Source organism: Diabrotica undecimpunctata, chromosome 8, assembly GCF_040954645.1.
Source record: "Diabrotica undecimpunctata isolate CICGRU chromosome 8, icDiaUnde3, whole genome shotgun sequence".
NCBI classification, from domain to species: Eukaryota; Metazoa; Arthropoda; class Insecta; order Coleoptera; family Chrysomelidae; genus Diabrotica; species Diabrotica undecimpunctata.
Window position 1 is genome coordinate 93570188 of NC_092810.1, and position 13460 is coordinate 93583647.

General features: G+C 36.5%; 1 protein-coding gene across 1 annotated transcript; it reads right to left on the reverse strand.

Annotated features, from left to right (window-relative positions):
* Positions 1-1257: 1257 nt before the first annotated feature.
* On the reverse strand, positions 1258-13122 carry LOC140447771 (lipase 3-like). Its single transcript, XM_072540626.1, has 2 exons — positions 12720-13122; positions 1258-2152 (listed from the first exon to the last, which is right to left on the reverse strand). The coding sequence occupies exons 1-2, from the start codon at positions 13075-13077 to the stop codon at positions 1305-1307; spliced, it is 1206 nt and encodes a 401-aa protein (XP_072396727.1). The 5' UTR covers positions 13078-13122; the 3' UTR covers positions 1258-1304.
* Between the last annotated feature and the right edge of the window lie 338 nt (positions 13123-13460).

Genomic DNA, 13460 nt, shown 5'->3' on the forward strand with positions numbered 1-13460 from the left:
AGAGTACGGAGACCTGTACGATTTCGTCAACTTAGTGAGTTTGACTTTCTTTTCGGGAAGTTGCAGTTAGAGTGCAAAGAAGTGTAGACACCGTGGTTCGGTGTTGTCAGGCATGGCTTCAAAAAGGCCGTAAGCAAAGAGCAAGGGGCACTGGACGCCGCCGTAGAACAACAGACCGTGAAGATCGTTGCCTAAGATTATTGGCCTTAAGAGACCGTTTCTCCACTACCAGCTCCATTGCAAATGAATGGTTTGAAGAACACGGAAGACCTATTGGCATGCGAAGTGTTTACCGACGAATTAGAAGTTTTGGCCTGTTTTCATACCGACCACACTGGGTCCTCCCTTTAACTCCAGAACACCGCCGTAATCGCCTTTAGTGGTGTAGAGAACGGTCACTCTAGAATCAGGAATGGAACAGTATTGTTTTTAGTGACGAGTCTAGATTTTGTTTAGGCATGCACGATGGTCGAGCGAGGGTTAGAAGGCGACGTGGTGAAAGGAGGAATCCACAGTTTTTTGTTGAAAGACATGTTCATCACACTGTTGGAGATATGGTTTTGGGGTGCTATAGCTTATGGTTCCAGGTCACCTTTAATCTTCATCAGAGGTAAAATGAACTTGCAGCGTTATATCCAAAAAGTTCTAGAATCCCACTTTTTACCCTACTGGACACCCTGGCAAATCCAACTTTCCAACAAGATAATGCCCGACCACATGTTGCAAGAGTCACAATAGACTTCTTGCAACATAATGATGTCACATTGTTAGCATGGCCACCAAGATCTCCCGACTTATACCCAATTGAGCACGTGTGGGATATGATGGGTAGGAGATTGCTTAATTTGCAACGTCCTCCTCAGACTCTACAAGCACTTCGAGAGGAGTTGGTGGTTGCCTGGAATGAGATACCACAAGAGGACATTGACTACCTGATCAAAAGCATGCCTAGGCGCGTTGGAGAATGAGTAACATATGTAACACATCGGGGTACATCCACACATTATTAAAGGTAAAAGGGCTTTAAAGTAATGCAATCATTTTGAAATTTTAATCATTTACTTATTATGCTTCGTTAAGTACTTATACAAAATTTTATTAAAATAAAATCATTTAAACTGGGTGTTCGGATTTCTATATCACTTCGTATATTTAATTCAAACTTAGCTTGGATATACCCAGTCGGTATTAATAAGTTTGGATTTAAATTTGGGATAAAAAGTATCTTTAATAATGCAAATAATTACTAATGTAAAATAAAAAGTTACAAAATGATTTATTAAAAAAAAAAATGGAGTACAATATCAATACATGTTAAAAATACTAATGATTTCATTATAAATCAGTTTTGGAGCGGTATCGCCATATGTAAAATCTAAATGATTAAAGAAATCATCCGCTATCAAAAATTTTCCCTGGGCATTTCCTAGTTCCTTATACAGTCTCTCGACATCTTGTAAACCAGCTAACCAATCATTTTTACTGTAAAATAAAAAAACTGGAGCAGTTACTTTAGATAAATCGTAATCGGGGGCCCAAATGCTTCCATATTTTTCGAGATTACCGATCATGCCAAAGTCAAATTTTCTAAAATGTCCGCTGTTTATTTCTTGGCCATAATGAAGCAGTTGTTTAGTAGAAGCTCCAGCTGGTGCATGCCCTACAATTAAAGGAATTTTCGTTGTGTTCATTTCATTAAGGCTGAAACCACAAATCGCGAATAATGCATTTTCACACAGGATTGGTCCTAAGCCTTCTTTACAAATGGCTTCTGTTAATAGATGTAAAAATCCTTTTTCAGGAATAAACTCATTCATTCCCAGAAGACCCATTAAAATTTCCAATGACCCTTCCCAAAAAGCAATGATATGTAACAAAGGACTTGTCATGTGATTCATGTAAGCAATAGGAGCTAGACTAACTTGAACTTTTATCTTTTTGTTATATTCAGGCTTCTCTGAGGTCATGACAAAGAATGATGTCGTTCCTTGAGAATGTCCAACATAGTGGACTCCATCAATACCTGTTGTTTTTGTAATATAGTCGATCATAGCAGGTAAATCATAATATCCAATTTCGTTCCAACTAAACTGCCAGAATTCACTATCGGTATCTGGATTTAATCTAGTATGATTTCTGGAGTACACTGTACCTAAAATAAATAAGAGAAATTTTATATAAAAGTGCACTTCTCACGTCATAACTATATATCATTATACTACTATAGAATCGCCATTTAGGTCAAATTGGACCTCAGCGGGCAGTGGTATATCCGAATATAAACTCGCAGAGAGAAACATAATTCTTAACCAAGCTTCCCAATTAATAAAGTTTTTACGCTATGTAGCCTATATAGCGCTATATATACTTCACTGAATGTGTCATAACTACGTAGCAACCACTAAAATATTTGAGAAAATTTTAGTTTCTAATTTCTGTAATAATTTTATATAGTAATTGAAGAAAGAACCGCGACACTTTTCTTATGTAAAAGTGGTTTCAGTTAAATTTGGCGAAACTTTGTACAGAGGTAGGTTTTGTCGTGCTGATAAAAAAATCTCAGAGCTCCAAGACTCTAAACTCGTTCAAAGTGACTATTTTTAGTCAGTTTAAATAATAAATATTTGTATAATATAGGATGTTAGTAAATGAGAAGCAACAAACCCAGAATATCCAACTTTCTTTTGCCAGGAAAATATATGCACCATATTGAATGTGTGGGATGGTACATTTCCAAATTCATGATTTTGAAAAATTGACTAAAAACTTAAAAATAATGAGAACTTTTGATAAGAATGACAAAAGCCACTACTTCGCAAAGTTTCAGTCAATTTAACTGAAACCGCTTTTATATTAGTAAATAAGAAATAAAATAAGAGTAATATTTCACGAATACGACAACCAATGAGGCTAAGAGTTAAATAATGTGTCACGTTTCCGGGAGGTCATTTTGAACATTTTTTGTAGTTTTGTGACTATTTAAACGTTCTGGTTTAATGATATTCTATTATATTTAATGGTATTCTATTATATACGAGTACCTAGTTCTTGAGAATGTATTAGAAATTAAATATACCTAAACATACATACATTGAGAATGTATTAGAAAATTAATATACCTAAACATACCCTGATGAAAATAAAATTCTTAATTGTATGGTAAAAAATTCGCCTTAACCCTTAACTACAGACATTCCAATATTACAACGTAAAAACAGAGCCCCGGTATTTTTTATCGGTCATTATAAAATGGAGTCAAATATAAAGTCGAATATAAATTTAATAAAAAAAATGAATTATGTATTTTTCTGTAGTGTCTATATATGGGAGAACTGGTAAAATGACTGATTTTATTAATAAAATACAAGATTTTTAAAAAATAATCTATTAAAGGATAATTTTGGTAACATTTTTGGTATATTGAAACAAACTGCCATAAATGCTATGAACAAAAATTCAGATTTTTTTTAAAGAAATAAACCTAACATAGAATCATAAAAGAAACATAAAATAGTATTTACGAAAATCTATACATTCATGAGAAAAAATCTGCAAGAGGTAAAATTGTCAAAAAATTAAGTGGCACATTTCTTGCAAACTCTTGCCGTGCATTGCAAACATATCGGAGTCTTGTACATTATGCAAATATGAGTGGTTTTTCTTTCTTCAGTGATTCAGTATCATGGTCTGTTCGTAAATACCCTGCATCTGAGTCCACATCACTTGCGACAGAATAATTTTCTTCATTCGATTTTTGCAAATTTTCCTCAAAAGTTTTATCACCAAATTTAACCATCTTTGAAGGTCCAGGTTGACTTCTAGAGTCCATTTCTTTACTCTTTTCCTAAAAATATAAAAAATAAACAGTTCATACTTACTTAAAAATCGACCTCCGGTCAATTTTACCGGTTAAGGTTTTTGATGTGCGCTACGAAAGAAAATATTCACAATACACGCCAACAGCTTTGATTAGCACTGTTATACAAACTGTCCGAGAGGTACTGAGACGCATGAAATTGTAAGTGGTAGGGTTACCACGAAATCCGCGTTTTGGGACCCCCCACCGGTAAGAAATACCGGATCTCTGTAGTTAAGGGTTAAATACTTCTTAAAATGTGCCAATTTTTATTTGTTTTTTTTTATTTATTTTCACAATTTTATGCAAATCATCATTTTCTAAAAAAAATTTCAACACCCCTTATTTCGGAAAACGAAGCATTTACATAGATACGTTTATATAGCAAACTGTCACTATTTCTCTATGCAGTATCACTCCATGAAGTTTATTGCACGTATTTACTAACATCCTGTGTATTATACAAATTTGTATTATTCAAATAGGCTAAAAACTGACACTTTAAAACTCTGTAACTCAGAAACAATTGATTTCTTAGTCTTGTGTCAAAAATAACATTTGATTAGAATGGCCAAATATACACCTCTCTGCAAAGTTTCAGCCAATTAAACCGAAACGACTTTTACCCTTTTACATAAGAAAAGTGTAGGGGTCATATTAAAACACTATTTATTATACAGGATGTTTAAAAAAAAGGTAACCCCCTTTCTAGGGTAGGTAAAAAACTGAAAAATAATTGGGGTTTGCTTAGTAAAAAATTTTTGTACCGCCATCCGTTTTGAAGATACAGGGCGTTCAAGAAAAAAGAATTTTACGCATTTTTTACGATTTTGCCGAAACTACTGGCAACATTGTAATGAAATTTTATACGAATCTGTTTTGGAAGCTGCCATCCCATGAATTTTTTTTTATATCTGATTCTCGTAGAGGGCGCTAGTTACACGGATCGTACTAAGTATTAGTCAATATAACTTTTTTAAGAGTATAATTATTATTCAAAATTTCAAGTAAACTTAAACATCATTCAATTTTACACGAAAAAGGTGCTCTTGGTAAAACTCGATACTGTGTACCGTTTTCGGAATATTTTGATTTGAAAATTATGAAGTAATAATTGATGCTGGTATAAAATAGTTAGTAATTAAACAAAACTCACAAGAAGTTCAATTACAGTAAGTGTTCAAAATGCCCTCTGTTTTCGCGAATACACAAGTCTATTCTTTTTTCTAAAGATTCCATTAACCTTCTAAACCAGTGGTTCCCAACGGGGGCGGTCCGGTGGGCGTTAAAGAGAGATAAGGGGGCTTTTTGGGTCCAAGGAAAATTTGGGGGGCGTTGATAAACAGCTGCCGCCCCCCTAAAGTAACTCATTACTTCTTTGCTTCTAACAACTTCTAACAATCCGTAGATAAGTAGTATCGGCAAAATCGTAAAAAATGCGTAAAATTTTTTTTTCTTCAACGCCCTGTATCTTGAAAGCGGATGGCGTTACAAACATTTTTTACTAAGCAAACCCCAATTATTTTTCAGTTTTTTACCTACCCTAGAGACGGAGTTACCTTTTTTGAAACACCCTGTATATGATCATAAAAAGTATAAATTTAATTAGAATAACATTGTTCGTGTAAGAGAAAATAAAATATTAACTAAAAAACATATTAATTATTACAAAAAAGTTAAATTAAGACATAGAGTATAGATTTATGTCCAAAAATACACAGATTATACACAGATACTATCGATTCAATCAATACTTCATAACATTTTTCCAATACTTTGGAAATCCAATTTTTTGTAGCTTTGTGACTATTTAAACGTTCTGGTTTAATGTTATTCTATTAAATACAAGTACCTAGTTCTTAAGAATGTATTAGAAATTAAATATACCTACACGCTAAGATTTTTTTTGAATAAAAACGTGTCATATGAAATATAAAAGGAAGAAAGATTTTTGTCACAAATAAAATGAAGTATGTAAAATTTTTTTGTAGTTTAAAGTATCTCAGTGGCGTCCTGTTTTTTTTTCTATAAGAACTATTTAATTTTCTATACTATTTCTAAGAGAAATTAAGACCATTGCCCTTATGCGCGCCAATGATTAAAATAAAATTTTTAATTGTATGGTAAAAAATTCGCAATAAATACTTCTTAAAATCTACCAATTTTTATTTGCTCATCACAATTTTTATGCAAATCATCATTTCCTAAAAAAATTTCTACACTCCGTATTTCGGAAAACGAAGTATTTACGGAGATACGTTTATATAGCAAACTGTCACTATTTTTTCATGCAGAATCACTTCCTAAAGTTTGTTGCACTTATTTACTAACATCCTGTATATTAGACAAATGGGCTAAAAACTGAAATTTTGAACCGCTGTAACTCAGAAACACCTGTCTGAAAAGTTTTAGCCAATTTAACTGAAACCACTTTTACATAAGAAAAGTGTAGGGGTCATATTCAAACACTATTACAAGATTAAAAAAAGGATACATTTAATTAGAATCGAGTAATACTGACTAGAATATCTTAAAATAAGTTACAGGAGGGAATATCTATGTCCAAAAATAGATATATTAAGGAACTATAGGGACATAATAATATAAGTTCGACTCGAGCGGTCGAACAGTGCAGACGTGAGCCAAGAGACAAGCGTGCTTAGGTGGAGGCAACTGACCTTCTGTCAACGGAGCTTATCAGCTCCCGGTGAGTAAGACACCGTATGTGGCACAGGTACTTATCCTACAAAAGCGGATGCGAGGTTATTTTTAGTTAAACCGTCGGGGAGTTGCCTTTATAGGCTCCTTACAGAGGCTATTGATAGCTTCGTGTTAGCGAAAAATTCGGGATCACCTCAGTGTGTCGTCAGGGATGACACTGTAAGGCCTTGACATTTGACAAGGTCGGACAGAAACGGCTCCTGCTCCTGAGGTGTGAGAAACAGGAAGAGGATCCCTCCCTGTGAATACAGGGAGTGAACTACCGCGAGGTCCCTGGGACGGCACCCAGTAAGCCGTACTGACAGCGGTCAGTCGGTGAAAAAAAAACAGAGTCTACTAAGTAGAAATTTCCTATATTTCATGAACCATTTGTTTACCGCCTTGCGGCAATATGAGTGATATTCCCCCCCCCCCAGAAAGTGTTGTCACGCAGGTGACATCACAAGAAGAAGAAGATAATGATTTATCCAAATCATCCAGCCACTCAGTTGCCAGCTCGATCGAGCTATACAATAAATTTATTAAATCTACCACGTCGAAATCGGCAAAAAAATGAAAAGGCCACGGCCCAAAGAAGACTCCCCGGAAGACGAAGAAGTCAAGAAAAAGGCCAGAGAAATGGCAGAAAGGGAAAAAGCCAATGAGCTACTAAAGTCGGTCAATGTACTGACAGAGCAAATTAAATCCCTAAAGGAGGAAAGCCGAATCTGCGAGGAAAAGGCGAACAAACAAATTCAAGACCTTCTCGCTCAGGCGACTGAGCTGAGAAATGAAAATAAAGAAAAGGATAAAGAGATCCAAAAGCTAGTGCAACACATAATGGCACTAACTACCGCCAAAGAAAAAGAACAAACAACAATGGAAATCGACCCATGGAAAGACTCCTTCGAAAGCGACGTCGAAAAACTCGTGGAATTAGGACTCAGTTTACCTCCCCCCGCAAAACCATCCGAAAGCAAGAGCAAGCCTAAAGAGCCGGAAACAATAAAAACAATCAAAGTACCTGCAGGTTGGACACAAGTCCAAAACAAAAAAGGAAAAAAGATAGGCATCACTACTGAGAAATCAGACAGTAGTGTGAAAACAAAAATAAGCGTCGCCGAAAAACAGACGCAGATAATAAATCAGCGAAAAGAAAATGAATTCAGCAATACTGCGAAAGAGGCTCAAGAAAGGAGTCAGAACAAGAAACCTGCCCAAAATAACTTGAGCAAAAATAGCCAAGTTGATAAAGAAAACATCGTACAAAAAGACTCACCGCAAACAAGCGATGAGTCAATAGTAAAAGAGCCGAAACCACCGGCGATAATCCTCAAAACTGTAGGAAAACATCAAAAAATCCTACAGAGAGCAGCCAACCAAGGCATATCAGTTAACAAATTTGCACGATCAGGCAGATCGATTGTAATTAATACGAAAACCAGAAAAGATTATCTAGGAATGGTACACATCCTAGAAGAACATACTCCGAAAGTTGAATTCATCGCATATCCCATAGATAGCGATAAACTGAAAAAAGTTATCATAAAAGGGCTATCTGCTACCACTAGCATAGTAACAATCAAAGATGAACTAATCAATAAAGGAATAGAAGTAACAAGGGTGATCAATATGATCTCCAAAAAAGCCGATAAGAAAGTACTGCCACATTTCATCGTCACCCTCAAAGAGGAAGACGTTGCACAAATCAAAAAAAATTGTGATATATGCTACATGCGTATCTATGTGAAGGATGAATTTAAAATTACAAAAGACACTCTGCAGTGTTATAACTGTCAAGGGTTCTACCACAGCTCTAAGGCTTGTCATTGCGGATCCAGATGTGTCAAATGCGGGGAAGACCACATCAGTAATGATTGCGAGAAAAGCAGGGAAACCGACCCTAAATGTGCAAACTGTGGTGAAGCGCACACAGCAAATTACATAGGATGCTCTAAGCCCCCAAAAGAAAAACACCTACCCCAACAAGACCGGTAGGAAGACCCATTAACAGCGCTCCAGTCAACAAAGGAGTCAGTTACGCACAGGCAGCAAAAAAAAACAGAAGCTCCAGCACAATCACAATCAGTGTCGGTACAGGACGCAGCTACCCTCATCGCAAACTTCCATACAGAGTACAACAAAAAAATGATGGAAATGATGTCCATGATGGACAAAGCAACAAAAATGATGACTGCATTTGGAGAAGCCGTCCGAAAATGTTAGCAAACCAAACCGAAGATCTACGCATTGGGTCATGGAATTCCGGCGGAATATTCAAAAAGATCAACCTTCTGGATGAAATATTAAACAGATTAGAGCTCGATATCGTAGCCCTTCAAGAAACCAAATTAGTGGAAAGGAAAAAAACCAAATTTCCAGGCTACGATATCTTTAGAACGGATCATAGAGCATTATCAGGAGGAACAGCTATATTAGTCAAAAAGGGACTCAAACACGAGCACATCCCAACACCAGACGGACTGATGACAATGGAAGCCACAATTATTCGACTTAAGGCCAACAACAAAACACTAAAAATAGTGTCAGCTTACGTTAGACCACACGATCCGATTTTCAACGAAGATTTGAGCCTAATACTGAACTCAGAAGAGCCAACTATAATTATAGGAGACCTAAATGCTAGATCTCCCAATTGGTTTGACAGGACGACCAACCGAAACGGAAGATATCTCTGCAACCATCTCGAGAACAGACCGAATACATATGTCATCGGACCAACAGAACCGACATGTTTCCATGGACAACTCCCTACGTATCTCGACATTGCAATCCTACACAACGTGGGTCAACAATACGAGATACACTCTCTAAACGAAGGCGATTCGACACATAATCTAATCGTCCTGACCCTGGGCGCAATAGAAATGAACTATTTGCAGCCCCACAACAGAAAGAAGACAAGTTGGCCAAACTTCAGAAGAATTGTGAGCGAGAACATCGGTAACATCCCAACAATTAATAATATTACGGAACTAGAAGATAGTGTAATAAAACTAGAACAAGCAATAAACAATGCTATCGATGCCAGCTTCAAAACCGAAACAATCACAAGACAAAAAGGAAGATTTAGGGATATAAGTATAGAACTTCAAAACCTAATCAAAGAAAAAAACCGGAAAAGAAGAAAAGCTTACCGCACAAATATGAACTTGCTTATTGCAAATGAGCTAGATAGGGAAGTGAAAAAACAACTTCAAAATCATAGAAATGAAAGCTGGGACTCCTATATCGAAGAGCTAAATCCTAACAAATCCGCCTTCTGGAAGTTATCTAAAATCCTCCGAAAGGACAAGAAACCCATACCTCCTCTACACGAAGTAAACGGGATTGTCCACACGGAAATCGACAAAGCCGAAGTCATGAAGGACGAACTAGAAAGGGCATGTAGAAACAACGGGCACCCCAACGATGCCATAGACTTTGAAGAAGAGGTAGAAAGAGCAGCGAGAAGACTTAGAAAGAAAAAGGGCAGAATAGGTATTACACATACATCTCCCGATGAAATAAAGGAACTTATAAAAATGACAATTGCCAAAAAAGCCCCAGGACCCGACAACATCACAAATAGGGCGCTAAAAAACTACCAACAAAAGCTATTGTTTATATCACCAACATAATAAACAATATGCTAAAACTACGATACTTCCCAGATAGGTGGAAAGGAGCACATGTAATAATGATTGCAAAACCTGGTAAAAACGGCACATTTCCGCAAAATTACAGACCTATCAGCCTATTATCATCTATAAGCAAGATAGCAGAAAGAGTCATACTAAAAAGACTCAATGAAGAATCCCAAATACTAGGAACCATACCAGAAGCTCAATTTGGGTTCAGAAGCGAACACTCCTGTGAATTACAGATACTATGACTAACGGAGTTTATCACTAAAGGATTCAATGAAAAAATGTATACAGCCACAGCATTTCTGGACGTCAGCAAAGCCTTCGACAGAGTCTGGCACCATAGACTCATATATAAAATGAATGAATTTGGTTACAGTGAGGCGATGACATGCCTCCTTGCGTCATATCTAGCCAAGAGAAGGTTCAGAGTTCGAATAAGGGCAACCCTGTTTGAAGCCGGGACCCTGGAGGCGGGTGTGCCTCAGGGAGCGGTGCTATCGCTTTACCTGTACACCATCTATACGGCCGACACGCCAAAAGAGCCAGGCTCTCTGTTGAGTCTTTACACTGACGACACAGCAATAGCTGTTAGCTGGAGAAACCCGGATCATGCAGCTAATCATCTGCAAAGAGCACTGAACAGATTCCAAAGATGGTGCACAAAATGGAAAATAGCCCTAAATCCAGACAAAACACAGGCTGTAATGTTTAGTCATAGAAGAAGTGTATCAAATCGCGAAATTACAATCGAAAACAACCCAGTAGACTGGACCAACCAGGCTAAATACCTAGGGGTACATCTAGATAAGAAGCTAACGTTCACTGAGCACATCAATCAGCAAATACACAAAGCCAAAGCGTTGAAAATTCAGCTCTCAACACTTATTGGAAGGAAAAGTAAACTACGATTTAAAACCAAAACCAGGGCTGCGAATAGTATTATCCTGCCAGTCCTAACATATACATCCGCTGCGTGGGACACACCTGTAAAACAAACAGGAAAAAGATACAGACCACTCAAAATCAAATAGTCAGAGATGCCCTTAAGATACCAAAGTACGTACCTTTAAGATATGTATATAGAGACTCAGGACAAACAAGAATCCTACGCACGCTAGACGAGAGAGCATATGAAATTTTCAACGGACTAAGAAATTACCCTAGCAGAATGTTAAGAGACCTGACTAACTACAATGAAAACACAAGGACGGTACACAGAAGACCTAAAGAACAGATAGCTCGATATAGGGAGAAACCGAACGAATAAATAAAGAATGAGATGGTTGCAAGAAGAACGAACAAAGAAATGCAGTCAATCAGAAAACACACAAAAAAAAACTCTGGTGAGAGGGTACGCTTTCTTTTAGGTTTTTAGGTTTTTAGGTACATAAGAACAATATACAACGGGGTGTGTGAGAGCCGTATATACTTGGGAATGCACATCCCAATACACGCACACAAATAGGATTAAGGAAAAAAAGGAAAGAATTGTTGCTCATGCATTTTATAGTCCCGAAGCACCAAGGAAGTTCACAAAAAAAAATGTTTTCTGATTCAATAACGTAATTCACATTGAAATTTTCAATACTTTCATTTAATCGTTTTAACGTAAATTTACTTTATATAACCAAATATAGAAGGGGCCCGTCAGGCCTTCTATATACCGCTCTGCGGACTAGGCCCTTAAGGCAGATCGAGTGAAAGATCTACTCGCGAAATCCGAGCACTAAGGCCATATGCGGCATACATGGGCTTGGTGGCCGGACCCCACTCGGGTACTCAGCCGGCGAGGAGAACAAAATTTATTTTGCCAAATCGGCGGCTAAGTGGCCGAGCACACACTCTTTTCCGAACATAGAGTCATCAGCTCAGGCTGGCGGCTCTATGGTCGGAACACACGCTCTTTTTTCTTTTTTCTTTTTTTTTTAGGGACTCAAGTCCCGACGTAAAGCTATAGTAAAATCAATAGAGCCAGTAAAGTAAATAGGGAGAAAAGCCTAGATGTGGCTAACCCTGATGGTGGCATAACCACATTCATTAAAAACCGAGGGTGTCCTATTACCCAGGGCACCTTAAGTAAATTTCAGATCATAAGCCTCCTCACGTAAGTCACACGATGAGCAAGGATGGTGGAAAAGCCTGGGGGTCAGATAGGTACTACTTCGACTAGCGAAGTGTGACTGGTTTGATCTTCGGACATGTGGATCCCATTCTTACATTGGTATACACATGTTCCTAGGGGCAGGGTTGATCACTGCGTGTGTGTGTGTGTAATAACATATACTTTAAATAAAATCAATAGGTAATTAATAACATTGTTCGTGTAAAAGAAAATAAAATAATTACTAAAAAACATTAAATATTACAAAAAAGTTAAATTAAGATCCATAGTCTAGATTTATGTCCAAAAATAAATCTATTCAAAAATTATACAGATACTATCGATTAAATCAATACTTCATAACATTTATCCAATACAAAATATAAAAAAATTATAAAAAAAAACGAATTACCTCTTGCATTCCCCATCCAAACATCATATCCCTGATCAGCAAGAATATATCCAAGAGATTTTCCCGGTCCAAACAAAATCCAATCAGAAGAAGAAGTGAGAACTCCGTGTTGCAAGTATGCAACTTTATTATTTTTTTTTCCATTTTTTCCAGACGGTATTCTATGAATGCATAGGATATATTCATCAATAGTAGACACATAGTGAGTTTCAACAGGATAGCCAGCATTTGCTATCATTTCTGGAGTAGTTTTATTGAATTCATCATCGTTATTTAATGGGACGAAAGTGTCTATTGGTATAGAGGTTACAATTAAAAATTGTACGATAAAAAATGCAAGTAATATTTTTGGTACCATGTTTTTTTTATTTGCTGACGCAAACTGATAATCTCTAAACAATGTTTGTAAGCTTTTATATTGTTTTCAAAAATCATTTTGCTGTGTTATCAGATTATTCAAAGATAACATAATATTTATTACCGTATTAGAACAGTTATTAAGTCACATAATTCAAATAACAAAAATATAACTTTAATCAAAATATATTTGATTGGTGCGTATTTTATGCTTGTAATGAGACAACTAAGAGATTTTTTTGCTAGTAAATCAAAATGTATTCCGCTTCACTGTAATTTATCCATTAAATAAGACTGTTCTCAGATGCAGACTTTATTGCAGCAGAAGTTGAGAGTAACAATCACAACCATTCAAAACCTCAAGCTACTTAACCTGCTATCCAA

Bases quoted from the DNA above. Each gene is read 5' to 3' on its own strand.
- LOC140447771 (XM_072540626.1), bottom strand. From the start codon at position 13,077: ATGGTACCAAAAATATTACTTGCATTTTTTATCGTACAATTTTTAATT. The intron at 2,153-12,719 runs GTAATTCGTTTT...TATTTATTTTAG, and splicing joins TTGGATGGGGAATGCAAGAG to GTACAGTGTACTCCAGAAAT.